Source organism: Scylla paramamosain, chromosome 25 (genome assembly GCF_035594125.1).
Source record: "Scylla paramamosain isolate STU-SP2022 chromosome 25, ASM3559412v1, whole genome shotgun sequence".
NCBI classification, from domain to species: domain Eukaryota; kingdom Metazoa; phylum Arthropoda; class Malacostraca; order Decapoda; family Portunidae; genus Scylla; species Scylla paramamosain.
The window spans coordinates 66,945-92,500 of record NC_087175.1 but is presented as its reverse complement, the minus strand read 5'-3'; the positions used below and the strand labels follow the sequence as shown (position 1 = coordinate 92,500).

Here is a 25,556-nt window from a genome sequence, read left to right as displayed (position 1 = left end):
ACATTACTGTCTCTATCCAGTATGAGACCGGTGTTCAGGAAGCACAAGCATGTGCTGAATAACAAGAAGCCGGCATTGGTGAAGGTGACAACATTTCATCTATTTATACATACTTCTTATTATTAAAGCTTATCTTATAATTATTTCTGAAGAGATTGACTAATTTTTGTAGTATTTATGACTTAGAACTATGATAAAGCTATGAATTGATATAATTCCTGATTTGTTTTATCTTTTCATTATCCTTCCTTTGTTAATTGAGCATTTTATATTACTTAGCTTAAAAATGCAAGAACGGTTCAGAAGTATCCAACCTTGGGCTAAGGGCCAAAATTATGGTATCATTCAAAATGTCCTTCAAAGAAAGCCCTCTGTAATCCAACACACTTAGCCCATTAATCCTTCCATTTCTCATCAATTTGTTCAACATTCATATTTTTCCCTTATAGGGTTGAACAATTTTCATGGGTTCAGAGCAAAAGGCTTCCTCATTCCTCCCCAAGGTATTCTCGGATGGTAAGCAGGTTTGACTCTGGAGCAAACCTGACCAAGGGCTACTGCCCAAGGCTACAGAGGTTCCTCTCCCTGAGGCTGAATGCACCATGTGAGATGGTTCTGTTATGTGGATGAATGTCATGGTGGATAGCAGTGCCACCACATTCCTACAATCATCCATCACTCCACTGCTCAAACGCATCTGCAACCAATGATAGGTATGCTGCCACATTCTGCATGGTCTCCTTGGCTCTCAGATAAGGATACTGTCAACAGGTTTGGGATTGCCAAAAAATCATAAGGAGCTATGTCTGAAAAGTCCAGAGAGAGAGAGAGAGAGAGAGAGAGAGAGAGAGAGAGAGAGAGAGAGAGAGAGAGAGAGAGAGAGAGAGAGAGAGAGAGAGAGAGAAGAATGAGCAAGAGAAAGAGTAGGATGAAGCAAAGGAAGAGTCAAGAGGGAGGAAGAGTGAGTAGGACAAGAAAAAACAGAACAAATAAATCCCCTACACATCTTGTCTCTATTCACACAAGCCATGAAAAGCTTGTCCATCCCTGAGTGCTCAGAAACAGTGTTCCACTGATGATGTGGAAACTTGAGACACCCAATCATTTAATGGGCTTTAGTAGGTTTTGTCACCAGTCTTCTGTGTGTCACTGACTACATTTTGAAATTTTTATCTGTTCTATTTAATTTTGTATGTATGTACACAATGTTTATGGTCAATAAACTATTTATAAAACTATTTATCTGTGTGAGTAAGATAGAAGCAGTTATTGTTATTATTATTATTATTATTATTATTATTATTATTATTATTATTATTATTATTATTATTATTATTATTACACATTTTCCTCCTTGTATTTAAATATTATTATTATTATTATTATTATTATTATTATTATTATTATTATTATTATTATTATTATTATCATGAATTGTTCTTGTTTATAAATAAAATACTGTAACTGATTATTATTTTTTTTTATCATTCATTTAGACTCACTCTCTCTCTCTCTCTCTCTCTCTCTCTCTCTCTCTCTCTCTCTCTCTCTCTCTCTCTCTCTCTCTCTCTCTCGAATAAAATGACTGGTGAGGAACTCTAATAATTAAAGTGCTAAAAAATCCATTAAACTACGAGAAATAAGACAAATAATTAATGACACACCTAATAACACAAACAAGGAGTAATAAACAAAACTTAAGCCAGAAAACACGAAAAGATAAAACTATCATATAAAGAAATACGAAGTTAAAAAAAAAATCATGAATATCAAATAAATAACTCACATATAATCAATAAACACGTAAGGAACAGTAAATAAACAATTAAGCCATTCATTGCAAGGGCCACAGTCAGAAAGTGAAAAAAAAAAAAATGCTTAGTTAAATACCGAGGCTAAATAAAACAAGGAATTAGACAAATGACAAATAATTAATAAATACATAAGGAATAATGAATGAACAAAAATTAAGCCAGGAAGACTATTATAATTATTGCAAGGAGACGATATGTATGTATGTATTGTATGTAATTCGAGGTTAAAATGGCTCAAATCTGACCCAACAGCAGGCCATAAGTGAAGGTGTTCCTCAAGGCAGGGAGGGGGGGGAGCAAGGAATAGGGGAGGGGCTATAAACTATTGGGGGGATATTAATTAATGACGCATCCAGTTTAGCGTGTGTGTATATTTCGCGTTGTGATAATTTAAAGGTTTTCTCGCGTTTTTATCTTTATTTATTGATTGATTTTATTTATTTATTTTATTTTTTTGGCAGGTGTTATATTTCTTGAGTGTTTTAAGTAACTGTGGCTCATTGCATCAAAACTCCATTCATTACCTTCGTGGGAAGGTTCAATTTGGCAAGGTTTTATTTCGCATTTTGGGTTTTGTAGTAAATTATGCATTTTCTCATATTTTTCTTTGCTGGTATTGTCCCTTCCACGCCATATATGACTGGAAAGTTGGGGGCGCCTTCCCCCCCCACCCTCCACTGCTACGTTTTTTTTTCTTAATCAGTCAGTCAACCAATCAATCAATCCCTTCATGAATCATACCCATTTCCAGGTGTCACCCCCACCCATAGATCTCTCATTCTGTCATGTATGAACAAGTGCTAAGGGCAAGCTGAACAAGTACAAAGGGCAAGCCAGCTGTCTCTTTTAATATTCTTGCCTGAAATAACATTACAAATGAGGGTCTATTAATCATCCATTAAATAATCCATTTTTATTGCTTTCTCATTCTTCTTGCTCTGTGTATTGTTAAATTGGATGGTTATATCATTGTCCCTTCCTGTGTTTTAGTGTGCCATTACCTGTCCTCTCTTCCAGCTGATATTTAGTTTGTACTAAAATAGACTGGCATAACTTTACAATTTATACACAAATAACAACATAAACCAATAATGCATTGATATTATGCATGATAGGAGTGGACATTTCCACTCTACATCATTAATGAATGCATGATGAGACGCACACTATTACAAAGCTAATGAGTTCAATACAAACACTCAATAACAATTTCAATAACTTTATTAAAATGCAAAGTACAGGTATCAGTCAGGCAAAGCATAGTGCTTGCCTGTCTCATATGGAATGTAAAAACATGGCTTCATATCATTCCAGACCTGGGATTATGGCCAAAAGTTACCAAGCAGTGCTGAGCAAAATCCAGTAGAGTAATATTCAGTATCATTGAATTACTGACAAAGTAAAGATCATTATGTGCAATGATACTCACTACCTAGGAGCATTTCAGGTTACTACCAAGAGTCTGACCATGCTGGCAGGGATGGTTAGGCTACAACACATTACATACTTCTCCATTCAAATCAGTCAGCTGATTAAATGGTGAGTTAAACCATTTTGATCATCTAAATCATATTAAGGCATTGGATGAGACCTGGACAGCTTGGGTCAACACCATACATAGGTACTCCACTACTCTTTGGGAGACACTTGATTGTGGCAAGAGTCATCACAATACCAAACACCATCCTTGACAAAGCACAGCATGGCCCACTCATCCACAGGAACCCAGCCATCTCTAAGGAGCAAATTAATGCTGCCCAGTGTCACTCCTCATCACTTTTAGGGAATAAGAAGTAGATCCCACCCCAGCACCATCTTTACATAGAATATAATACAGAGGATAGAGAAGGAATACAAACAGGGCACATGGTATGGTATAGAACACCAACCCTCACTTTTGGAAAACCCCAGCCACTCAGTAGGAGACCAGCCAGTCACCATGGCTATCACCTGGGGATTCTTAGGAACAGGTGTTAGGTATAGAATGAGAGATAGAGAAAACTCCCAATACATTTCAAGTCTACATAGACAAAAAAATGTTCATGAATTAAATGCAATATTGTAAGTTTTAAATGTTATGTGGTACCTTAGATAGATGGACAGGTCACTTGAGAAGAGAAAATAAGAAATGTCTTAGGAAGAGTATTTTGTCATATGTATGAATATATATGACTGTATGACATAGATGACTGGTGAAGTAGATTTTGTCCCTTATCAGAGTGGTTGTGTAGCTGAAACAAATTAATGATTATCAAAACAGAGACACATTTGAGCTGATTGGTGAATTACAGTTTCAGAGTGGATACGGCATACACTGGGATGATAAAACTACTGCAGTCATAAAGTAGATGAAAAAATACTGTGGGGAGGAATGTAAAGCAGTAAAATATGCAAAAAGAAAGAAAGAAAGAAAGAAAGAAAGAAAGAGAGAGAGAGAGAGAGAGAGAGAGAGAGAGAGAGAGAGAGAGAGAGAGAGAGAGAGAGAGAGAGAGAGAGAGAGAGAGAGAGAGAGAGAGAGAGAGAGAGAGAGAGAGAGAGAGAGAGAGAGAGAGAGAGAGAGAGAGAGAGAGAGAGAGAGAGAGAGAGAGAGAGAGAGAGAGAGAGAGAGAGAGAGAGAGAGAGAGAGAGAGAGAGAGAGAGAGAGAGAGAGAGAGAGAGAGAGAGAGAGAGAGAGAGAGAGAGAATGATGTGACATGACATCTTTAAGTACAAATGAGTATATAGTAACCATACACTGATACTTGTCCCCTTATACAGTGATAAGTTTACCCAAACACAATGGACACGGATGGAACTTTTGGAGGCTAAAGTGCTCCAGGTGACTGGTGGACTCCATTTCATTGCGGAGGTCCAGGATTCTCTGCACAGTTGGGCTTTTGGTGTCAGTGGAAGTGGTGGCAGTGTGGCAGCAGTAACAGTTTTGGTTTTTCTATGGGCAAGTTCTGTAGGATTCATATTCTGCCTCCTCATGAGGGACATCAGTGTGAAGGGTCAACAGAGCATCAATTCCCTCCTCAGGCAAAGAATGATGGATGCAATTTTCTGTTTCTTGTTGTTGCTCCACCTTTTCAGAGTGCTTGAGGCGCTCGTCAGCCAGCTTTCCACTGCTGGTGGGTGTCTCAGACTCACTGGTTCCTGTTCCACATCAAGAGTGTTAGCAGATGCCACTTGTATTTCATCTACTTAGTACATTACATCATTACATAAATAACTGGTGTTATCTGATATTAAAGTGCTAATGAGCAACATGCCACAGAAATCTGTTTATTTCAAGAAAATTATGAAGATAATAATAATGTTTCGTTGCACTTCATAAGATGGCTCAGTTTTTACTACTCACCAACACTGCTAAAGATAGCAACTGGACTCTTAAGGACGCTGCTTATCTTCTCGAGCTGCTGAAGGTCATGATCTGCTTCCTTTTCCTGCACCAGCTTTGATATCAAATCCTGCAGGAAACAACTGTGTTAATTCACATTTTGAATAAATCTAATAGATGAAATTTCACTTACAACACCTTATGTGTCTCTGGTGACTCATGGAGGACAGATACATCACCTGAGAGTAAATGGTCAGTGAAGAAGTTGACCCTTGATCCTGGCTAATCACATTAAGTACATTAAACACTCCTGTTAACTAATAAATGAGGGATAGATTTCTCTGGAAGGTTACATTACACTACTTCCCTGGCATTTGAAAACATTTTGCTCTACATGAACTCATATGGAAGCTTTACTGCAACATTAAATCTCAGCTAGATGCCAGATGGTGTAGCCTCCATCACAGAGCAAGGTAATGATATGAAGGCTTAGTACTTTGGTCAACACCTGAATAAGAACCGTTTGAGATGCAGCAGAGATCACTAACCTGCCAGCAATTGAATAAGAAGTGTGTGAGATGCAGCAGAGATCACTAACCTGCCAGCAATTGAATAAGAAGTGTGTGAGATGCAGCAGAAATCACTAATCTGCCATGACATGAATAAGAAGTGTGTGAGATGCAAAAGAGAGCACTAACCTGCAGAGTGGTTTTGCTTCATTTCCTCTCATTCATGATGGAGGCTGGCAAGGTCTAACTCGCGTTCTCGAGCTTGTTGCTTCATCACTCCTCGCTGCAACTGGTAGATGGTGATGTAGTCACCTGAAGAAGGATAAAATTCTTCATTAAAAGACCAAGGAAATGGCATACAGTAAACAGTAAACACTTCCTCCACTTCACTTTTACAGATGATTCAAATGAGCAAAAAACATGCATACACCGATGGACTCTGTCTCCTCATGCACTACAGCATGCTTAAGCTGCTACTTCCTGTCACTTAGCTCAGCCACCTCCTTCATGCTGCAAGTTAACCTGCTCTCCAGGACCCTGTGAGCCTCCTGCAGTTGTTGCAGCTTCTGTTAAAGCTCAGTTCCTCCCAATCCTGTTGTTTCTCCTGATAAAACAATAAGTTTGTTTCTCTCAACTTTTCTTAATACAGCCTCAATAAACAAATCCAATAACAATGCTTTTATTTTGTTATTAATTCAAAAAATTGAGCAACAGTGAGGAAAAATTATTTGCTTTATTATTAGAGAATATAAACTTTCTTACCTTTTGGTTCAGTTATGACATCTTCAGACAACTTTTCATGAGCAAGAGATTCTCCCAGCAGTTTGTTATACTTATCCCTCTCACAGTCTAGCTGAACCTGAAGACTGCTGCACTCACTCTCCAACCTGCTAACCTCAGATGTCAGTGTAGCCACTTGACCCAGCAATTTCCCCTTGGTATCTGTACCTGGAGGTGAAAAATTGATGCAACAGAGGGCCAGACAAGAATGACCAATGGAAGTAATTAGACGTAATGTAAGAAGTGGGTATAAGACTAAGGGAAATAGAAGGGCAATGGAGAGAGGGTTAGATGCACCAGAAATGTCTGTGGAGCCAGGAAAAATTTTAACTTGTAACAGAGATAACTAAGAGCAACTGTGAATGAATAAATGTGATGTAGCCTCGACCCATGACTGGGAAAATGCAAAAGCAGCACCTCAGACACCAGGACCATGATGACTGGCAGCTCCCAAAATTAGCTGCTGGCTTTTGTACTCCTAGTCACCACAGGAGGCTCATCCACAGCTAATCCTATCAGCTGATCATCTTGGGTGAAGTAATTGTTTATCAGTCTGGCTGTTGAGTCCTGATGCAGAGATGTGTGTGTGTGTGTGTGTGTGTGTGTGTGTGTGTGTGTGTGTGTGTGTGTGTGTGTGTGTGTGTGTGTGTGTGTGTGTGTGTGTGTGTGTGTGTGTGTGTGTGTGTGTGTGTGTGTGCACTTTGGAAAGCCTCCCTCCAAGGAGAATGTCAGTTTGATATACAAATATATATTCATGTGGATGGTAGCTCACATTTAGCTTCTGAGTTCTCACATGAAGACATGCCATCCTTGTCTTTTTCCTCTGAGGGAGTGACTTTATACTCTGTGATAAGTGCATGCAGCTCACTATTCTGTCTTGTGACGTTTTTTATTTCTATCTGTGAAAGACACAAGAAGGCAGTAAGTTAACTTGTTTAACATGCCACATCATTTTATATATATTATGCCAAGTTTAAACAGGAAAGCCTCACCAGAAGCATCAACTAAAGACCAAAGTGATTAACAAATCTTTCACTTTACCACCCTTAATGACAAAAGCTGATGATGTCCATATCCTGCATTTTTACACCTTCATGATTCCATTAGATTACATTAGATTACATTAGAACAGTATGTGACCAATGACGTCTCCATTCTACATTGCCATGACAAGAATACAGGGCTTTACTGAACATAAACCAAGGACGCCTCCATTCTACATTGCCATGACAAGAATACGGGGCTTTACTGAACATAAACCAAGGACGCCTCCATTCTACATTGCCATGACAAGAATACAGGGCTTTACTGAACATAAACCAATGACGCCTCCATTCTACATTGCCATGACAAGAATACAGGGCTTTACTGAACATAAACCAAGGATTCCCTCCTCCTCTCTCTAAGGGTTAGGGTTCTCTCAACAGTTACAGCGTGGTGTGAGAGATGCAGTGCTGTCAAGGCTTTACTATTTACAGGAAGCAACACACCAATAAATAAATGTTACTTTGGAAATGAAACTGAATAATCAAAGGCTTTATATCTCATGAACTTCCCTTCTTTAATAAACTGTCTTCAAGCTGACAGACTCCAGTAGTATTGCATCTTAGGAATATTCTACAGCTGATTTCATAATAACTGCTCTCTAAAACTGACTACATGCCTCCTTCCCTGCCTCCTACAGACTCTACTCAACAATTGTTGCTATTCTGTTCATGCTGGTGTGACAGTTAACCAGTATATTAATTCCTTAGTTATGTACACTCTAGAATGGTGGTTCATTTTATCTACCAGTGATTTGAATTCCCAGCTTCTAAGTATTACATTATTATTTGTTGATTGGTACCATTTGTATGCAATCAGAGAAAGATTTCAATATAAAAACATATCCATGTTACTGTTACCTTTCAGAATGTAAACCAAAATGAAAGCTATGTAAATTCTTACTTTAGATTATGTTGTCATTTCATTGAATGATGTAATTTCTTGGTTCTTGTGCTTCTTCAAATGCAGTCCCTTGTCTGGTTTCTCTGTCAATTCTAATTTCTTATTGCTCTGTGGAAAAACAAAGTGTAAATGTTTAGGATGAACTGATTCAATAATATTGCTTTCACAATTTCAATATTGTTCACAATTTCTGCAGGAAGTTTACTCCATATATTTACTATACGATTAAAGAAAAAATGTTTGGCCTTGTGGGATTTAAAACGTTTGGGTATAATCTTGAATCTATTATTTCTTGTTAGGTAGAATGAAGGAGGAGGAGGAGGAGGAGGAGGAGGAGGAGGAGGAGGAGGAGGAGGAGGAGGAGGAGGAGGAGGAGGAGGAGGAGGAGGAGGAGGAGGAGGAGGAGGAGGAGGAGGAGGGAGAAACAAAGATAGGAGGGAAGGAAGAAAGGAAGAAAAGGGAATAAGAGAGAGAGAGAGAGAGAGAGAGAGAGAGAGAGAGAGAGAGAGAGAGAGAGAGAGAGAGAGAGAGAGAGAGAGAGAGAGAGAGAGAGAGAGAGAGAGAGAGAGAGAGAGAGAGAGAGAGAGAGAGAGAGAGAGAGAGAGAGAGAGAGAGAGAGAGAGAGAGAGGAGTTGGTAAGGAAAATTATTACAATGGTCCAAGGTGAAGAACAGGGACTGGAATGAGAAGTGGAAGAAGCATATAGAATTGGAAAATATAGTGAAGGAGGTAAAAGACCATTAAAAGTGAGAATGAGATCCCAAGTTACAGTAAAGGAGATCCTAGTGAGAACTGGGAAGCTTGCTGAAAATTCAGAATACAAGAATATTTGGGTAAAAAAGAGATATGAACTTGGAAGAAAGGGAAAAAGAGAAGGATCTGAGGAATGAAGCCAAGCAAAAAAAACGAGAGAAGTACAGAGACCGAGAAGCAGAAATTTTATTGGAGGGTACTAGATATGAAACTAAGGAAATGGTATATTCAGGAAAGGGAACAAGAAATGAAAGAACCACAACAGCAGACAGACAAATTGCATGTGGTGGGAGAAGTAGTATATTAAGAGTAATATATACAAAACAAACTTCATGTAAACAAATAAAATTTTCAGAAAACTTGTCACACAAAACCTTATTAACAACTCACCTTCTCCTTCTGCGGCATTTCCTTCCTTCTTATCTTTCTCCTTTCCTTCTCCATCTTCCTCCTCCTCCTCCTCCTCCTCCTCCTCTCCTTCCTCTTTCTTTCCACCTTCCTCCTCCTCTTGTGACTCTTAACTCTCTTCCTCCTCGTCCTCCTCTTCCCCTGTGCTTCCCTCCTCTGAAAGAAAAGACTTGTTTAAAAAGCAAGAAAATATAGTAGTAATAGTAAAAAAAAGTCAATGAAATGAAAGTTTATACACATATGAAATTAGTGAAAATTTGACACCAAACATTCTCTATCTGTAACATTACATCAGAATGACGAGAACACAAGATATGAAAAGTGAAAGGGAATGATGTATATAACAAAGAAAAACATTGTATAATGACATATGACAGGAAAATAATCTTGTATACTTGTCCCTTAAATACTTGCTTCCTTGTATATTAACTCCCAAAATGCTCATTCCTTGTACTCTCATTTTCAAAACACCTCTTCCTTATATATTGTCACTCAAACACTCCTTTCTTGTACACTTATTCCCAAATCATTCCTGTCTTCCTGTATTCTCATTCTCCAAACACTCCTGCCTCTGCACACCCAGTTCCTCAAAACATTTCTTCATTGTTTACTCATTCCCCAAACACACCAACTTTCTTGTATACTTAGCTCTCAAAAGATGCATTTTTAAACATCCATAACTCCTTTTATTTTCATTCCCCAAACACTCCTGGCTGTGCACACTCCAGCACGTTAACACCACACACACATTCACACTCTTAATATCATCTGTCAGCCCCTAGTGGAAAGGGACAATCTTGTGGCCCACCATACTACACCTCAGGAGGTCAGACACAGCATTCAGTTAACAAAAAATCACATTAACACCCACTCCCCACAGAACATAGTAACACAAAATCAGATTAACACTCACCCCAACGTCACATTCACAAGACAAGTTCTCATCCCACAGCCGTAAACTGTTTGCGGCCACCTACGAGGACCTTGCCAAGAAGATGCTTGCCTACACAACCCCAACGGACACAGCTCTGTACCGGCGCATCCCGGCTAACACGACAGGCCTCGCCAGCATCCTCTTCTTCATCGAGCGACTCCAGAGGTGCTACATACCCACGGGGGAGAAGCCTGTTAGCATGGGAGTTGCTGCTGGCTGGTACATGTTGTCAGCTCTCCTACAACAAGGTGAGGACCTGTTGAGGTGTAAGACTGGTCAGTTCAAGTGTTGGAGCATTTAGTGTTTGGTAAGATGGCTGGTACATGTTGCCAGCCCTCCTACAGCAGGGTGAGGACCTGTTGGGGTATGAGACTAAGTTGAATGCAAGGGTAGTGGTGTTTAATGTTTGATAAGATGGGAATACAGAAAGACAGTTATTAAAGGATAGATTTAAAACTGGGAAACTTTACATGATACCTGGTGTATTTTCATAATTGAGCTGATATTAACTTGAATTAGTTCTGGCATGAGCAATATAAGCAAGTGGTGTTAATATGACTGATATGGATATCAAGTAATGTATTTAATTTTATCAGTAGTTCTCTTCATATGATGATATCAACAGTTTTCTTAGTAAGATATGAGATATAAATCTTTTAGAAATGATGAGAAAACTCTTAAATTGCATTTTCATCTCTGAAACATTTTAAAATGGTCTTTTCTACATTTTTTAATTTAAAAAGATGTGTTACTTTCAAAGATTTTAAATTGCCTTTGTATCATCCTCCATGTCTTAAAATTGCCTTTTCATGGCATCTTTCCCTCCTCCTCTTCCTCCTGCAGGCTCCAACACCTACCCAATCAGCAGTGCAGCACGGGTAATCTACTGGGTTGGCTACAGTGTGTCCCTCATTGTGTACACATCATACTCTGCCACACTGGTCTCACATTTTGCTGTGGAGCAGCCTGCACCTCTGCCATTCAGCAACCTGCGGGACCTGTCTAGGCAGTCAGGCTGGGATGCTGGATGCAACAACAATGACCTCTTCCAAGTGACAGCCTCGGTGGGTCCTTGGCTTCTTGCTGTGTGAACTGATATACCATCCAGTGGCTGAGAGTTGAGGAGAGAGAGAGAGAGAGAGAGAGAGAGAGAGAGAGAGAGAGAGAGAGAGAGAGAGAGAGAGAGAGAGAGAGAGAGAGAGAGAGAGAGAGAGAGAGAGAGAGAGAGAGAGAGAGAGAGAGAGAGAGAGAGAGAGAGAGAGAGAGAGAGAGAGAGAGAGAGAGAGAGAGAGAGAGAGAGAGAGAGAGAGAGAGAGAGAATTTTGTTCAGTGCCAGATTTAGGAGTCCACAAAAAGACCAGCTGCCCAGGAGCCTCCACAATCTGGGGTCTCCACAATCTGAGGAGTCTCCCACATAAATACTCTGTAAGTGAAAGAAACTTAAATTAATCAAACACTAGTTTTCTATGAACTAAATATTTTTTTTATTACTATCAAAATAACCACTTGTTTCATTTACACTAAATAAATATGTTCCTTTCACTATAATATATTATATGTATTAAAAACTGCATGGAATACAGATACAAAAATATTAATATAAATATTTCAGGTAGATGGCCTCCACACTCAGGCTGCTCACAGGCCTCCACAGACACAAATCCAGCCCTTGATTTGTAAATTAATTATTTTATTTAATTATTTATTTTTCCTTTGTAAGAGGAGCACTGCCTTAGGGAGGGAGAGAGAGAAAGAGAATAATAAAAAAACAAAAAAAAAACAGATGCCATTTCTTTAAGAAATGGCATCTGTAATAATAATCTGTTATATGCCATAATAAATTATGGCATATAACATAAAATGTTATATGCCATTTGATAACAGTTTTCTATAGATCTAAGTGTAACTCAGTAAGTTTGTAACACAATCTCCCTCTCCTAAATCCAAATTGCTTTATTATCACTGGGAGAGGCTGGGATGGACTGGGAGAGGCTGGAATGCACTGAGAGAGGCTGGGATGGACTGGGAGAGGCTGGGATGGACTGGGAGAGGCTGGAATGCACTGAGAGAGGCTGGGATGGACTGGGAGAAGCTAGGATGCACTGGGAGAGGCTGGGATGGACTGGGAGAGGCTGGGATGGACTGGGAGAGGCTGGAATGCACTGAGAGAGGCTGGGATGGACTGAAATGCACTGGGAGAGGCTGGGATGGACTGGGAGAGTCTAGGATGCACTGGGAGAGGCTGGGATGGACTGGGAGAGGCTGGAATGCACTGAGAGAGGCTGGGATGGACTGGGAGAGGCTGGGATGGACTGGGAGAGGCTGGAATGCACTGAGAGAGGCTGGGATGGACTGGGAGAGGCTAGGATGCACTGGGAGAGGCTGGGATGAAAAGGCTGGGGCTGGGGCTGAGGCTGGGGGAAAAGGTCAAGAATGTTGGGTGTATCTCCAAGACAGTCAGGAATACGAGTAGGGTGTTGCACCAATTGCTCTAGGTCATGGAGGATAGCAAAGTTGTAGGCTAGTTCACCAGGATGGTCAGTGAAGGGAGAGGAAAGCCAAAGCTGGTGGTGAACATTGAAGTCTCCAAGAATGGAGATCTCTGCAAAAGGGAAGAGGGTCAGAATGTGCTCCACTTTGGAAGTTAAGTAGTTAAAGAATTTCTTATAATCAGAGGAGTTAGGTGAGAGGTATACAGCACAGATAAATTTAGTATGAGAGTGACTCTGTAGTCGTAGCCAGATGGTGGAAAACTCAGAAGATTCAAGAGCGTGGGCACGAGAGCAGGTTAAATCATTGCGCACATAAACGCAGCATCCAGCTTTGGACTGAAAATGAGGATAGAGAAAGTAAGAGGGAACAGAAAAGGAGCTACTGTCAGTTGCCTCAGACACCTGAGTTTCAGTGAGGAAAAGAAGATGAGGTTTAGAAGAGGAGAGGTGGTGTTCTACAGATTGAAAATTAGATCTTTGACTGCGAATGTTGCAGAAGTTAATGAAGAAAAAGTTGAGGGGGTGTCAAGACACTTAGGGTCTTTGACAGAAAGGCAGTCTGACCTGGGGACATTTATGGTCCCCTCCCCAGATGGGGACTACGAGGCTGGTGTAGGAGTCGCCACGATGATTTTAAAATTTTTGAGTGAAGGGTGTGTGTGTTATTAGGTGCTTGTAGTTTTGTGTGGAGGAAGAGAGTTGTCTTTAGAGGGCAGGCTATGACTGCCCCCTTGTGTTGTGAGACACAAAGGGAAACGTTCAGCGAGGTCACAGCTGGGTTTAATGATAAGTTCACAGCACCCCCTGAACAGTGCTTTAGACCTCACTGGTAGTAATTATCATTTAGGCAGATGTCTACTGCCTCCTCATATATATATATATATATATATATATATATATATATATATATATATATATATATATATATATATATATATATATATATACCCAGCCAACATTGGATAATGGGAGGCATGTGGGTGTTTTGTGGGCTACTTTATGGGTCCCATGTGGGCTACCCACATTACTGTAAAACACAGGTTGTTCTTGGAGATTTAAACTTTTTGCATTTATAAATATTCATTCACATGACAGTAAAGATTCATTTTACTAACATGCCAGTTTCTCTTAAACCAAGCAATTTACGTGTAATCTTATCTTACAAATGGCTTGAGGCATTCTCTAACCCTCTTGGAAAGTTGACAGATATAAGTAATACTGCTAATTTTCATTGAAATATTAAAAGAAAATTAAATAAATAAATAAATAAATAAAATAAATAAATAAATAAATAAATAAAAATCTTTTGGTTCAGTGATGTTCCTCATTTTTTGTCCAAGGTTCTAACCATACCTAAACTAACTTAACAACACCAAAACTAACCTAACCATACCTGCTGTAACCTAACCATACCTAAACTAACTTGACCACACCAAAACTAACCTAACCATACCTGCTGTAATCTAACCATACCTAAACTAACTTAACCACATCCAAACCTAACTACACCCAAACTAACCTAACTGTACTTGCTGTAACCTAACCATACCCAAAACTAACCTAACTACACCCAACCATATCAAACCTAACCTAACCATACCTAAACTCAAGGCAAGGTATGGCGTGTCTAGCCAGTGGTAGCCATAATTATTTCCTATTTTCATCAATAAGAAAAGGCATTGAATTCAATTTAAAAAAAACTTTCAATTATTGTTAAAGGTTTGTAGAAAAGAATATATCAAGAGCTAGTGTTATTTCATAAGATAGGTAATGAAATACTGGCACATTAATAAAAGTGATATCAAGCCTCAATATACTGACATACGGTAATAACAGTGTAGTACCATCACAATCACCAGCACCACCACCTTACCATTTATATCACTAGACAACCACCTCTACACCGTACGTAATGTACTTTCCACATATAATGCATACCTTTGGGCAAATTGGTGTCAGCGGAGCATTGAATGAATGCCTCTTGGCACTTGCTGGGAGACTGGATGCCTTGGTAATCTGCAGGGATCACCACTTTTTAACACAGGCTAACTTCTTACTTTACACGTTATGGAAGGCATCAAGTATGGCTTCAAGCATTTTAAAGTATTCACAACATTGTCGAGTGCAATTTAAGATACCTTACTTCTGAACTGGTGTGAACCGCCAACGTACTGTTTACAGCACCCGCTGGGTTAAAACGTATGTTCACTTTTTAAATCTCTGAATTAAAGTATATTGCATTTTCAAGTTCAAAAATTAAAAATATTATTGCATAAAAATAATGCACTTTTCTTTCTCTTTCCACAAGTTACCTCCAGCAGATTATTAAAGGTAGGTGGAAATTTTATTTAGAGCATGATGAACCCAGCCGTTAGCAGGAAGGCGGCACAACAACGTCAGCGGCGCACCTACAGAGTGAGAAGAGATATTTTCGCTGAGTACGACGATGCTGAGTTACTGAAAAGATTCAGATTGGACCGTGCTGGTATTGTTGCAGTGACTGATATAGTGAGAGACAAGCTGCAAAGTAAAACTGAAAGAAATAGAGCCTTGACCCCTGAGATGGTGGCCATCACATTACGATATTTAGCCACAGGAAAAATGCAACAGTGCAGTTGTGATGATTTTGGAACAACGCAGCCCACTATCAGCCGTGCAATATCACAGACAATTGATGCACTGGCTGACCCAGAAGTAATCTGGCAGTTCGTGGCTTTCCCTCACACCCAGCGTGAAGTGCAGCAAAAACAGGCAGAGTTCATGCAAGTAACTCAGTTTCCCGGTGTTGTGGGAGTGATTGATGGTACTCATATAAGAATTGTGTCTCCTCATGTCGATGAACATGTATATGTGAACAGGAAACGCTATCACAGCATAAATGTGCAAGTAGTATTTGATGCTCACTATAAGATTCTTGACATTGTGGCAAGGTGGCCTGGCTCAGTCAACGATGCAAGAATACTAGATAAGTCAGCACTCAAACTGATGTTTGAGGAACAACATGTACCTGCAGGATGCTACCTTCCCGGGGACAGTGGCTATCCCTGTAAGCAGTGGCTCCTCACTCCTTACCTTCGCCCTCAAACTGTTGCACAAGCTAATTATAACAGGTGGGTTTATTTGTAAATAGTGTTCTGTTAGGTTTAGATATGCTTTGAACGAATCTAGTAGCTTTCTCCCCAGGGCCGCCCTCCCGCGTGTGCCCGCAGCCCCTACAAGAACCGGTCCCTGCCCCCTTTGGGCACGCTCTCCTCCCAAGGCTAAGTCCCCGGGGCGTGGCCGCCCAAACTAACCCCCTCCTCCCAACAGTTCCAGTACCTTACGATGCAGCCGAGGGGACTGACGCCACCACCACCACTGCCACCACCGCCACAACAAGGGTTATTCAAATGGGGAACATGCTTCAGGTGTTGCCCCAAGATGCCTCAGCCCCGCAGCCCCACTTCCCCATGATAGTGCAGGCAGGGAATGTCATACAGGTGAGAGAGAGAGAGAGAGAGAGAGAGAGAGAGAGAGAGAGAAAGTTTTTTACATACAGAAAGGAGAGACAGAGATAGAAAATCAATCTTACTACTACTACTACTACTACTACTACTACTACTACTACTACTACTACTTCTGAGCACCTCCTTCCTCTCAGGTTGTTCCAGCTGACAACACGCAGGTATTAGGGGCAGAAGTCGTTGGAGTTGGTCGGGTCATGCAAGTGGTCGGAGTCCCAGGCTTTCCCCCGACCCCAGCCCCAGACCCCTGCCCCAGCCACCCCTCTCCCTGTGACCCCTGCCCAGTCATCCCTCACCCCCTCCTGCCCCCCTGCGGTGCTGCCAGCGGGGGTGATGGGAGGTGGAGGTGGGCCACACACACCTGGGTTAGCTGTGGCTTGGCTTATCTCCCTCCTCAGCAGGTGAGAGAGAGAGAGAGTGTATATACATCTGTTGTTATTGTATTTATTTGTCTATATTTTCCTTACAGAGTGATTGATTGATTAAATGATATATATTGGTGTTAATATATACAGACAGACTGGTATATAGACATTCTGATATGTGATGGCCAGTCCATGGAGCACAAGGTCTTTGTGGACTAATGAATATTTTACACTAAGGTTTAAGACCAGTGTTTTATTCAGCTATCATGAAAAAAAAAAAGAAAAAGACAGTACATAATTATTTAGTAAGTAATTCATAACTTTAACCCAATCAAATTATAGATACATGCAAAAAAGAATTATATCAATAACAAAAGTAAATAATAATAATAATAATAATAATAACTATTACAAATTACAAACAATTACATATGTTTATAATAGTAGAGCTGATTACAATTTGAAAACTAATAAATACAATGAATAATTACTTGTTAAGTGTTGTTTTATCAGTAATTTAAAGGAATGTAATGGTTTGTTTTTAACTGTGTCCGAGAGCCGGGTCCAGTGCTTGGTTCCTCGTGAGACGACACTCTGTTGGGCACGGGAGGTTCAGCAGAAGGGTGTCCTCAAGTTACCTGTCTGTCTTAACTGAATATCATGAGCCCGTGTCTCTTGTGTTTGTATTAAGAGCTTTGTATACAAACGCCAAGGTCTGGAATACAGTAATGTCTCCAGTTTCTAGGAGTTTAAGATCCACTGCTATGTTCGGACTTGTTACTGTTTGTCTTATTCCAAATTAGCTTTTTTGGGGCAAGAAATAATTTATGAGTGTAGGTTGCACTAGGAGAAAGAGAGAGAGAGAGAGAGAGAGAGAGAGAGAGAGAGAGAGAGAGAGAGAGAGAGAGAGAGAGAGAGAGAGAGAGAGAGAGAGAGAGAGAGAGAATGTTTGATATTATTATTATTATTATTATTATTATTATTATTATTATTATTATTATTATTATTATTATTATTATTACTGCTACATATTTCTCTCTCTCTCTCTCTCTCTCTCTCTCTCTCTCTCTCTCTCTCTCTCTCTCTCTCTCTCTCTCTCTCTCTCTCTCTCTCTCTCTCTCTCTCTCTCTCTCTCTCTCTCTCTCTCTCTCTCTCTCTCTCTCTCTCTCTCTCTCTCTCTCTCTCTCTCTCTCTCTCTCTCTTACAATAATAGTTTTACCCTTCTCTCTCATCCTCTCTCCCACTTCCACTCACTCACTCTCTCCCTCCTTTTGCAGCAAATCCCGAGGATCAACGAGGACATGGTGGACCCAGAGATTGCAGCAGCAGCAAGAGAGAGAGAGAGAAGCAAGAGAGGAGGGAGAGGAAGGAGAGGAGGAGGAGAGAGAGGGAGGCCAGGAGGGAGGCACGTCAGAGAGAGAGGGAGAGGAAGAGGTTGATTCTGTTACAACAACAACTGCAACAACAACAACAGTTAGTCAGTGAGGAGGGGGAGGGGCCGTCCTCTGATGCTGAGGATGAGGTATTGTTCAGGGTAAGTAGTAGTAGTAATGCATCATTTTTAAACTTTCCGAGATAATCTTATTTCAACAGGTAGAGATGAAAAAGTCCTCTAACTGACAAAAAAAAAAACATTATCTATTTATTTTGTTATGTAGGCCAGCCAGCCGTGGGGGGGACAAAACTTCAATAAAAGAGACTCTCTGAGGTGTGGCTCCCCAAAATAGAATTGCAAATGGTAGCCAGAATTTACATGAATACTGGAGGGTGCTGTCAGGCCAAACCAGCTCCCCATCTGTGCCTATGCAGTGTCTGGCCAGCCACTAGTGTGTTTTGGGGGCTCAGACCAGCAGATTCCCACTGTTTATTCACTGTTTGTGTTGATGCAATGTCTGGCCAGCCACTTGTGTGTTTTGGGGGCTCAGACCAGCAGATTCCCAGTGTTTATTCACTGTTTGTGTTGATGCAGTGTCTGGCCAGCCACTTGTGTGTTTTGGGGGCTCAGACCAGCAGATTCCCAGTGTTTATTCACTGTTTGTGTTGATTTAGTGTTTGGCCAGCCACTTGTGTGTTTTGGGGGCTCAGACCAGCAGATTCCCACTGTTTATTCACTGTTTGTGTTGATCTAGTGTTTGGCCAGCCACTTGTGTGTATGTAGGGGACTCAGACCAGCAGATTCCCACTGTTTATCCACTGTTTGTGTTGATGCAGTGTTTGGCCAGCCACTTGTGTGTTTTGGGGGCTCAGACCAGCAGATTCCTACTATTTATCCACTGTTTGTGTTGATCTAGTGTTTGGCCAGCCACTTGTGTCTATGTAGGGGATTCAGACCAGCAGATTCCCACTGTTTATCCACTGTTTGTGTTGATCTAGTGTTTGGCCAGCCAGTTGTGTGTTTTGGGGGCTCAGACCAGCAGATTCCCACTGTTTATTCACTGTTTGTGTTGATCTAGTGTTTGGCCAGCCACTTGTGTGTTTTGGGGGCTCAGACCAGCAGATTCTCACTGTTTATTCACTGTTTGTGTTGATCTAGTGTTTGGCCAGCCACTTGTGTGTATGTAGGGGACTCAGACCAGCAGATTCCCACTGTTTATCCATTGTTTGTGTTGATGCAGTGTTTAGCCAGCCACTTGTGTGTATGTAGGGGACTCAGACCAGCAGATTCCCACTGTTTATCCACTGTTTGTGTTGATGCAGTGTTTGGCCAGCCACTTGTGTGTATGTAGGGGACTCAGACCAGCAGATTCCCACTGTTTATTCACTGTTTGTGTTGATGCAGTATTTGGCCAGCCACTTGTGTGTATGTAGCGGACTCAGACCAGCAGATTCCCACTGTTTATCCACTGTTTGTGTTGATGCAGTGTTTGGCCAGCCACTTGTGTGTTTTGGGGGCTCAGACCAGCAGATTCCTACTATTTATCCACTGTTTGTGTTGATCTAGTGTTTGGCCAGCCACTTGTGTTTATGTAGGGGACTCAGACCAGCAGATTCCCACTGTTTATCCACTGTTTGTGTTGATCTAGTGTTTGGCCAGCCATTTGTGTGTTTTGGGGGCTCAGACCAGCAGATTCCCACTGTTTATTCACTGTTTGTGTTGATCTAGTGTTTGGCCAGCCACTAGTGTGTTTTGGGGGCTCAGACCAGCAGATTCTCACTGTTTATTCACTGTTTGTGTTGATCTAGTGTTTGGCCAGCCACTTGTGTGTATGTAGGGGACTCAGACCAGCAGATTCCCACTGTTTATTCACTGTTTGTGTTGATGCAGTATTTGGCCAGCCACTTGTGTGTATGTAGCGGACTCAGACCAGCAGATTCCCACTGTTTATCCACTGTTTGTGTTGATGCAGTGTTTGGCCAGCCACTTGTGTGTTTTGGGGGCTCAGACCAGCAGATTCCTACTATTTATCCACTGTTTGTGTTGATCTAGTGTTTGGCCAGCCACTTGTGTTTATGTAGGGGACTCAGACCAGCAGATTCCCACTGTTTATCCACTGTTTGTGTTGATCTAGTGTTTGGCCAGCCACTTGTGTGTATGTAGGGGACTCAGACCAGCAGATTCCCACTGTTTATTCACTGTTTGTGTTGATCTAGTGTTTGGCCAGCCACTTGTGTGTATGTAGGGGACTCAGACCAGCAGATTCCCACTGTTTATCCATTGTTTGTGTTGATGCAGTGTTTGGCCAGCCACTTGTGTGTATGTAGGGGACTCAGACCAGCAGATTCCCACTGTTTATCCACTGTTTGTGTTGATGCAGTGTTTGGCCAGCCACTTGTGTGTATGTAGGGGACTCAGACCAGCAGATTCCCACTGTTTATTCACTGTTTGTGTTGATGCAGTGTTTGGCCAGCCACTTGTGTGTATGTAGGGGACTCAGACCAGCAGATTCCCACTGTTTATCCACTGTTTGTGTTGATGCAGTGTTTGGCCAACCACTTGTGTGTTTTGGGGGCTCAGACCAGCAGATTCCTACTATTTATCCACTGTTTGTGTTGATCTAGTGTTTGGCCAGCCACTTGTGTTTATGTAGGGGACTCAGACCAGCAGATTCCCACTGTTTATCCACTGTTTGTGTTGATCTAGTGTTTGGCCAGCCACTTGTGTGTTTTGGGGGCTCAGACCAGCAGATTCCCACTGTTTATTCACTGTTTGTGTTGATCTAGTGTTTGGCCAGCCACTAGTGTGTTTTGGGGGCTCAGACCAGCAGATTCTCACTGTTTATTCACTGTTTGTGTTGATGCAGTGTTTGGCCAGCCACTTGTGTGTATGTAGGGGACTCAGACCAGCAGATTCCCACTGTTTATCCATTGTTTGTGTTGATGCAGTGTTTGGCCAGCCACTTGTGTGTATGTAGGGGACTGAGACAAGTTTATTTAATGTTCAGTGACCCGTTTGCAGGCACAGGGGTGTTGACGAGCTGGGTGTGCAGGAGACAGACAATTACAAAGGTTTACAGTTCAAATGGTACATGTATCTTCAAAATACAGATAATAAGTAGATAAATATTGAAATTAATATAGAGTACCATTCTTTATTTAACACTTAACCAAACTTAACCAACATACACACACACGCTAACTCAGACAGTTCCCTAACTACCTTACCATCCCGCAGGAGGCCATGTCGGAGGTGCCGGTGGTGGGGTCGCCAGTTCCGGAGTACGAGGTGGAGGAGGAAAAGGAAGAGGAGGACGAGGAGGAGGCACGGATAAGGAAGAAGAAAAGATTATTACCTGTAGCCCTCCCTCCAGCTGATAAGGGGATATTAAGGAGCCCTTCCTACAGGTGTGTCTGTCTACCTGTGTGTCTCTTTCTATCTCTCCTTTTCATTTTTCCAGTTTCCCATTATTTTCTCCACCCTCTCACTGTCTTTTCTCAGCCTCTCACAACCTATCACACCCTCTCCCAGCTATTCACAGCCACTCACAGCCTCTCTCTCACTCTATCTCATTCCCAGTGTATCCAGACCATTCCAGACTCACCCCAAACTGTCCCAAACTGTTGGGATGGACTTCCAGTCCATCCCAACTTCTCACAGCCTCTTCCAGCCTTTCACAGCCTCTCTCTCTCTCTCTCTCTCTCTCTCTCTCTCTCTCTCTCTCTCTCTCTCTCTCTCTCTCTCTCTCTCTCTCTCTCTCTCTCTCTCTCTCTCTCTCTCTCTCTCTCTCTCTCTCTCTCTCTCTCTCTCTCTCTCTCTCTCTCTCTCTCTCTCTCTCTCTCTCTCTCTCTCTCTCATTCCCAATGTATCCAGACCATCCCAGACTCACCCCAAACCATCTCCAAGACTCCCCTTCTCTCTTCCTCTCCTCTCCCTCTCTCTCCCTCCCCTCTCTCACTCTCCTAACTCTCCCCAGGAGAGTCCCCAGTGGTGAGCAGATGGTGATGCTGGAGATGATACTGGCATATTGAGTATTATAATTAGCCATAAACACTTGCTTGCTTACTTTCATGTCTACACAGGTTCGTTCGATGCAAGGAGTTGGCACAGGAGGCGTCCGAGGCTGTGTAGAGCGGCCGTCTGAACCTGGTGCCACAGCTTACTATGTTCAACAGGTGCGTGTGTGTGTGTGTGTGTGTGTGTGTGTGTGTGTGTGTGTGTGTGTGTGTGTGTGTTTTGTGTGGTCATTTCACTATCTATCTATCTGTTTAGTTTGTCTCCATCTGTCTGTCTTTCTGTCATTGGTCTGTCTGTCTGTCTGTGTATTGCAATGATTTTTCAGTTATGTATTTTATTTTTTATTCTTGTGTACTTGTGTCTGTCTGTATGTATGTATGTATCAGTCAGTGAGTCAGTCAGTCAGTCACTCAGTTAGTCAGTTAGTCAGTCATTCAGTCAGTCAGTTAGTCAGTCATTCAGTCAGTTAGTGAGTTAGTCAGTTAGTCAGTCTGTCAGTCACTCACACAGTGTTAATCCTCCTCTTCCTCCTCCTCCTCCTCCTCCTCCTCCTCCTCCTCCTCCTCCTCCTCCTCCTCCTCCTCCTCCTCCTCCTCCTCCTCCTCCTCCTCCTCGTCCACCTCCTCCTCCTCCTCCTCCTCCTCCTCCTCCTCCTCCTCCTCCTCCTCCTCCTCCTCCTGTTCCCCACCACCCCTGCCGAGAGGTGAGTGTATGTACGTGTGTGTGTGTGTGTGTGTGTGTGTGTGTAGTAATAATAGTAATGCTATGTACATATATAAATACTGTTAATATTATTGATAAAAAATATTGATGATGATGATGATGATGATTCAGTGGTGATTATGAAAATGTGCATTACAATATAGGGTAGATATTATTGTTATTACCTGTGTGTGTGTGTGTGTGTGTGTGTGTGTGTGTGTGTGTGTGTGTGTGTGTGTGTGTGTGTGTGTGTGTGTGTGTGTATGTGTGTGCGTGAGGAATAATTGAATAATTGAATAATTGATGCTCTCTCCTTTGCTATTCATTATATACATGGACAGATGCCTGAAGGAAGTGTGTGTAAGGGAGGATAAAGAGATCATGCTGGCCTATGCAGACGATGTCGCTGTCGTGACAGGAAGCCAACAAGATCTTCAAGAGGCCATGACAAGATGGAATGATGTTTTAAATAGGGAAGGAATGAGAATGAACAAACAAAAAACTTATTTACTAGTGGACAAGCAACAAGTGATGGTGTGGCTCTGAGCCACTGTAGTAGGGATGTTATGGTTTAAGTGTAGGAAGTTGCAAATGCTCACCTAACAATTGCACCTTAGTAGAAAAACACAAACAGGAAGTTTATGCAAGTTTTTATCCTTATATAAAATGTTGTATTGCATCAAACCTCCATACATTACTGTCTCTATCCAGTATGAGACCGGTGTTCAGGAAGCACAAGCATGTGCTGAATAACAAGAAGCCGGCATTGGTGAAGGTGACAACATTTCATCTATTTATACATACTTTTTATTATTAAAGCTTATCTTATAATTATTTCTGAAGAGATTGACTAATTTTTGTAGTATTTATGACTTAGAACTATGATAAAGCTATGAATTGATATAATTCCTGATTTGTTTTATCTTTTCATTATCCTTCCTTTGTTAATTGAGCATTTTATATTACTTAGCTTAAAAATGCAAGAACGGTTCAGAAGTATCCAACCTTGGGCTAAGGGCCAAAATTATGGTATCATTCAAAATGTCCTTCAAAGAAAGCCCTCTGTAATCCAACACACTTAGCCCATTAATCCTTCCATTTCTCATCAATTTGTTCAACATTCATATTTTTCCCTTATAGGGTTGAACAATTTTCATGGGTTCAGAGCAAAAGGCTTCCTCATTCCTCCCCAAGGTATTCTCGGATGGTAAGCAGGTTTGACTCTGGAGCAAACCTGACCAAGGGCTACTGCCCAAGGCTACAGAGGTTCCTCTCCCTGAGGCTGAATGCACCATGTGAGATGGTTCTGTTATGTGGATGAATGTCATGGTGGATAGCAGTGCCACCACATTCCTACAATCATCCATCACTCCACTGCTCAAACGCTTCTGCAACCAATGATAGGTATGCTGCCACATTCTGCATGGTCTCCTTGGCTCTCAGATAAGGATACTGTCAACAGGTTTGGGATTGCCAAAAAATCATAAGGAGCTATGTCTGAAAAGTCCAGAGAGAGAGAGAGAGAGAAAGAATGAGCAAGAGAAAGAGTAGGATGAAGCAAAGGAAGAGTCAAGAGGGAGGAAGAGAGAGTAGGACAAGAAAAAACAGAACAAATAAATCCCCTACACGTCTTGTCTCCATTCACACAAGCCATGAAAAGCTTGTCCATCCCTGAGTGCTCAGAAGCAGTGTTCCACTGATGATGTGGAAACTTGAGACACCCAATCATTTAATGGGCTTTAGTAGGTTTTGTCACCAGTCTTCTGTGTGTCACTGACTACATTTTGAAATTTTTATCTGTTCTATTTAATTTTGTGTGTATGTACACAATGTTTATGGTCAATAAACTATTTATAAAACTATTTATCTGTGTGAGTAAGATAAAAGCAGTTATTGTTATTATTATTATTATTATTATTATTATTATTATTATTATTATTATTATTATTATTATTATTACACATTTTCCTCCTTGTATTTAAATATTATTATTATTATTATTATTATTATTATTATTATCATGAATTGTTCTTGTTTATAAATAAAATACTGTAACTGATTATTATTTTTTTTATCATTCATTTAGACTCTCTCTCTCTCTCTCTCTCTCTCTCTCTCTCTCTCTCTCTCTCTCTCTCTCTCTCTCTCTCTCTCTCTCTCTCTCTCTCTCTCTCTCTCTCTCTCTCTCTCGAATAAAATGACTGGTGAGGAACTCTAATAATTAAAGTGCTAAAAAATCCATTAAACTACGAGAAATAAGACAAATAATTAATGACACACCTAATAACACAAACAAGGAGTAATAAACAAAACTTAAGCCAGAAAACACGAAAAGATAAAACTATCATATAAAGAAATACGAAGTAAAAAAAAAAATCATGAATATCAAATAAATAACTCACATATAATCAATAAACACGTAAGGAACAGTAAATAAACAATTAAGCCATTCATTGCAAGGGCCACAGTCAGAAAGTGAAAAAAAAAAAATGCTTAGTTAAATACCGAGGCTAAATAAAACAAGGAATTAGACAAATGACAAATAATTAATAAATACATAAGGAATAATGAATAAACAAAAATTAAGCCAGGAAGACTATTATAATTATTGCAAGGAGACGATATGTATGTATGTATT

The 25,556-nt window shown here is 40.9% G+C and overlaps 1 protein-coding gene and 3 long non-coding RNA genes across 19 annotated transcripts in view; 2 read left to right on the top strand and 2 right to left on the bottom strand.

Annotated features, from left to right (window-relative positions):
- Window positions 1-902, top strand: part of LOC135113024 (uncharacterized) — a 2,048-nt gene extending 1,146 nt beyond the window's left edge. Inside the window, exon 3 of one of the 3 annotated variants that reach the window (XR_010274691.1) lies at window positions 504-902. This is a non-coding gene — a long non-coding RNA (uncharacterized LOC135113024). Of the gene's footprint in view, window positions 217-449 lie in introns of those variants that run through there. The other 2 variants (XR_010274692.1, XR_010274690.1) reach the window with 2 other exon arrangements.
- Window positions 903-4,419: 3,517 nt separating this feature from the next.
- On the bottom strand, window positions 4,420-15,210 carry LOC135113017 (uncharacterized). Of its 13 annotated transcripts, none has more exons than XR_010274674.1 (11): window positions 15,100-15,210; window positions 14,895-14,972; window positions 11,322-11,887; window positions 10,444-10,720; window positions 9,513-9,686; window positions 8,370-8,477; window positions 7,195-7,321; window positions 6,405-6,590; window positions 5,832-6,246; window positions 5,155-5,263; window positions 4,420-4,949 (listed from the first exon to the last, which is right to left on the bottom strand). XR_010274674.1 is itself a non-coding variant. In XM_064027939.1 (9 exons), the coding sequence occupies exons 4-7, from the start codon at window positions 9,564-9,566 to the stop codon at window positions 6,212-6,214; spliced, it is 402 nt and encodes a 133-aa protein (XP_063884009.1). In that variant the 5' UTR covers window positions 9,567-9,686; window positions 10,444-10,720; window positions 11,322-11,887; window positions 14,895-15,161; the 3' UTR covers window positions 4,420-4,949; window positions 5,155-5,263; window positions 5,832-6,211. The 13 variants fall into 13 exon arrangements, 1 of the variants encoding a protein (XP_063884009.1); XR_010274676.1 differs by having other exon boundaries at window positions 11,322-11,575; window positions 15,100-15,178; XR_010274677.1 differs by having other exon boundaries at window positions 11,322-11,575; window positions 15,095-15,113.
- A 101-nt stretch (window positions 15,211-15,311) lies between these two features.
- LOC135113020 (uncharacterized) lies at window positions 15,312-24,977 on the top strand. Of its 2 annotated transcripts, XR_010274687.1 has the most exons (7): window positions 15,312-16,066; window positions 16,266-16,435; window positions 16,597-16,860; window positions 18,102-18,358; window positions 21,437-21,606; window positions 22,282-22,374; window positions 23,260-24,977. It is a non-coding gene; the product is annotated as an uncharacterized LOC135113020 (long non-coding RNA). The 2 variants fall into 2 exon arrangements; XR_010274686.1 differs by lacking the exon at window positions 23,260-24,977 and having other exon boundaries at window positions 22,282-22,777.
- LOC135113021 (uncharacterized) lies at window positions 21,607-21,933 on the bottom strand. Its single transcript, XR_010274688.1, has 2 exons — window positions 21,851-21,933; window positions 21,607-21,819 (listed from the first exon to the last, which is right to left on the bottom strand). It is a non-coding gene; the product is annotated as an uncharacterized LOC135113021 (long non-coding RNA).
- Window positions 24,978-25,556: the final 579 nt, after the last annotated feature.

Excerpts from the sequence above, each read along its gene's own strand:
- LOC135113017 (XM_064027939.1), bottom strand. The coding sequence starts at position 9,566 with ATGGAGAAGGAAAGGAGAAAGATAAGAAGGAAGGAAATGCCGCAGAAG. Across the intron at positions 7,322-9,512 it reads AAATGCCGCAGAAGGAGAAG|ATAGAAATAAAAAACGTCAC; the intron begins GTGAGTTGTTAA and ends TGTCTTTCACAG. Across the intron at positions 6,247-6,404 it reads TGTCATAACTGAACCAAAAG|GAGAAACAACAGGATTGGGA; the intron begins GTAAGAAAGTTT and ends TTGTTTTATCAG.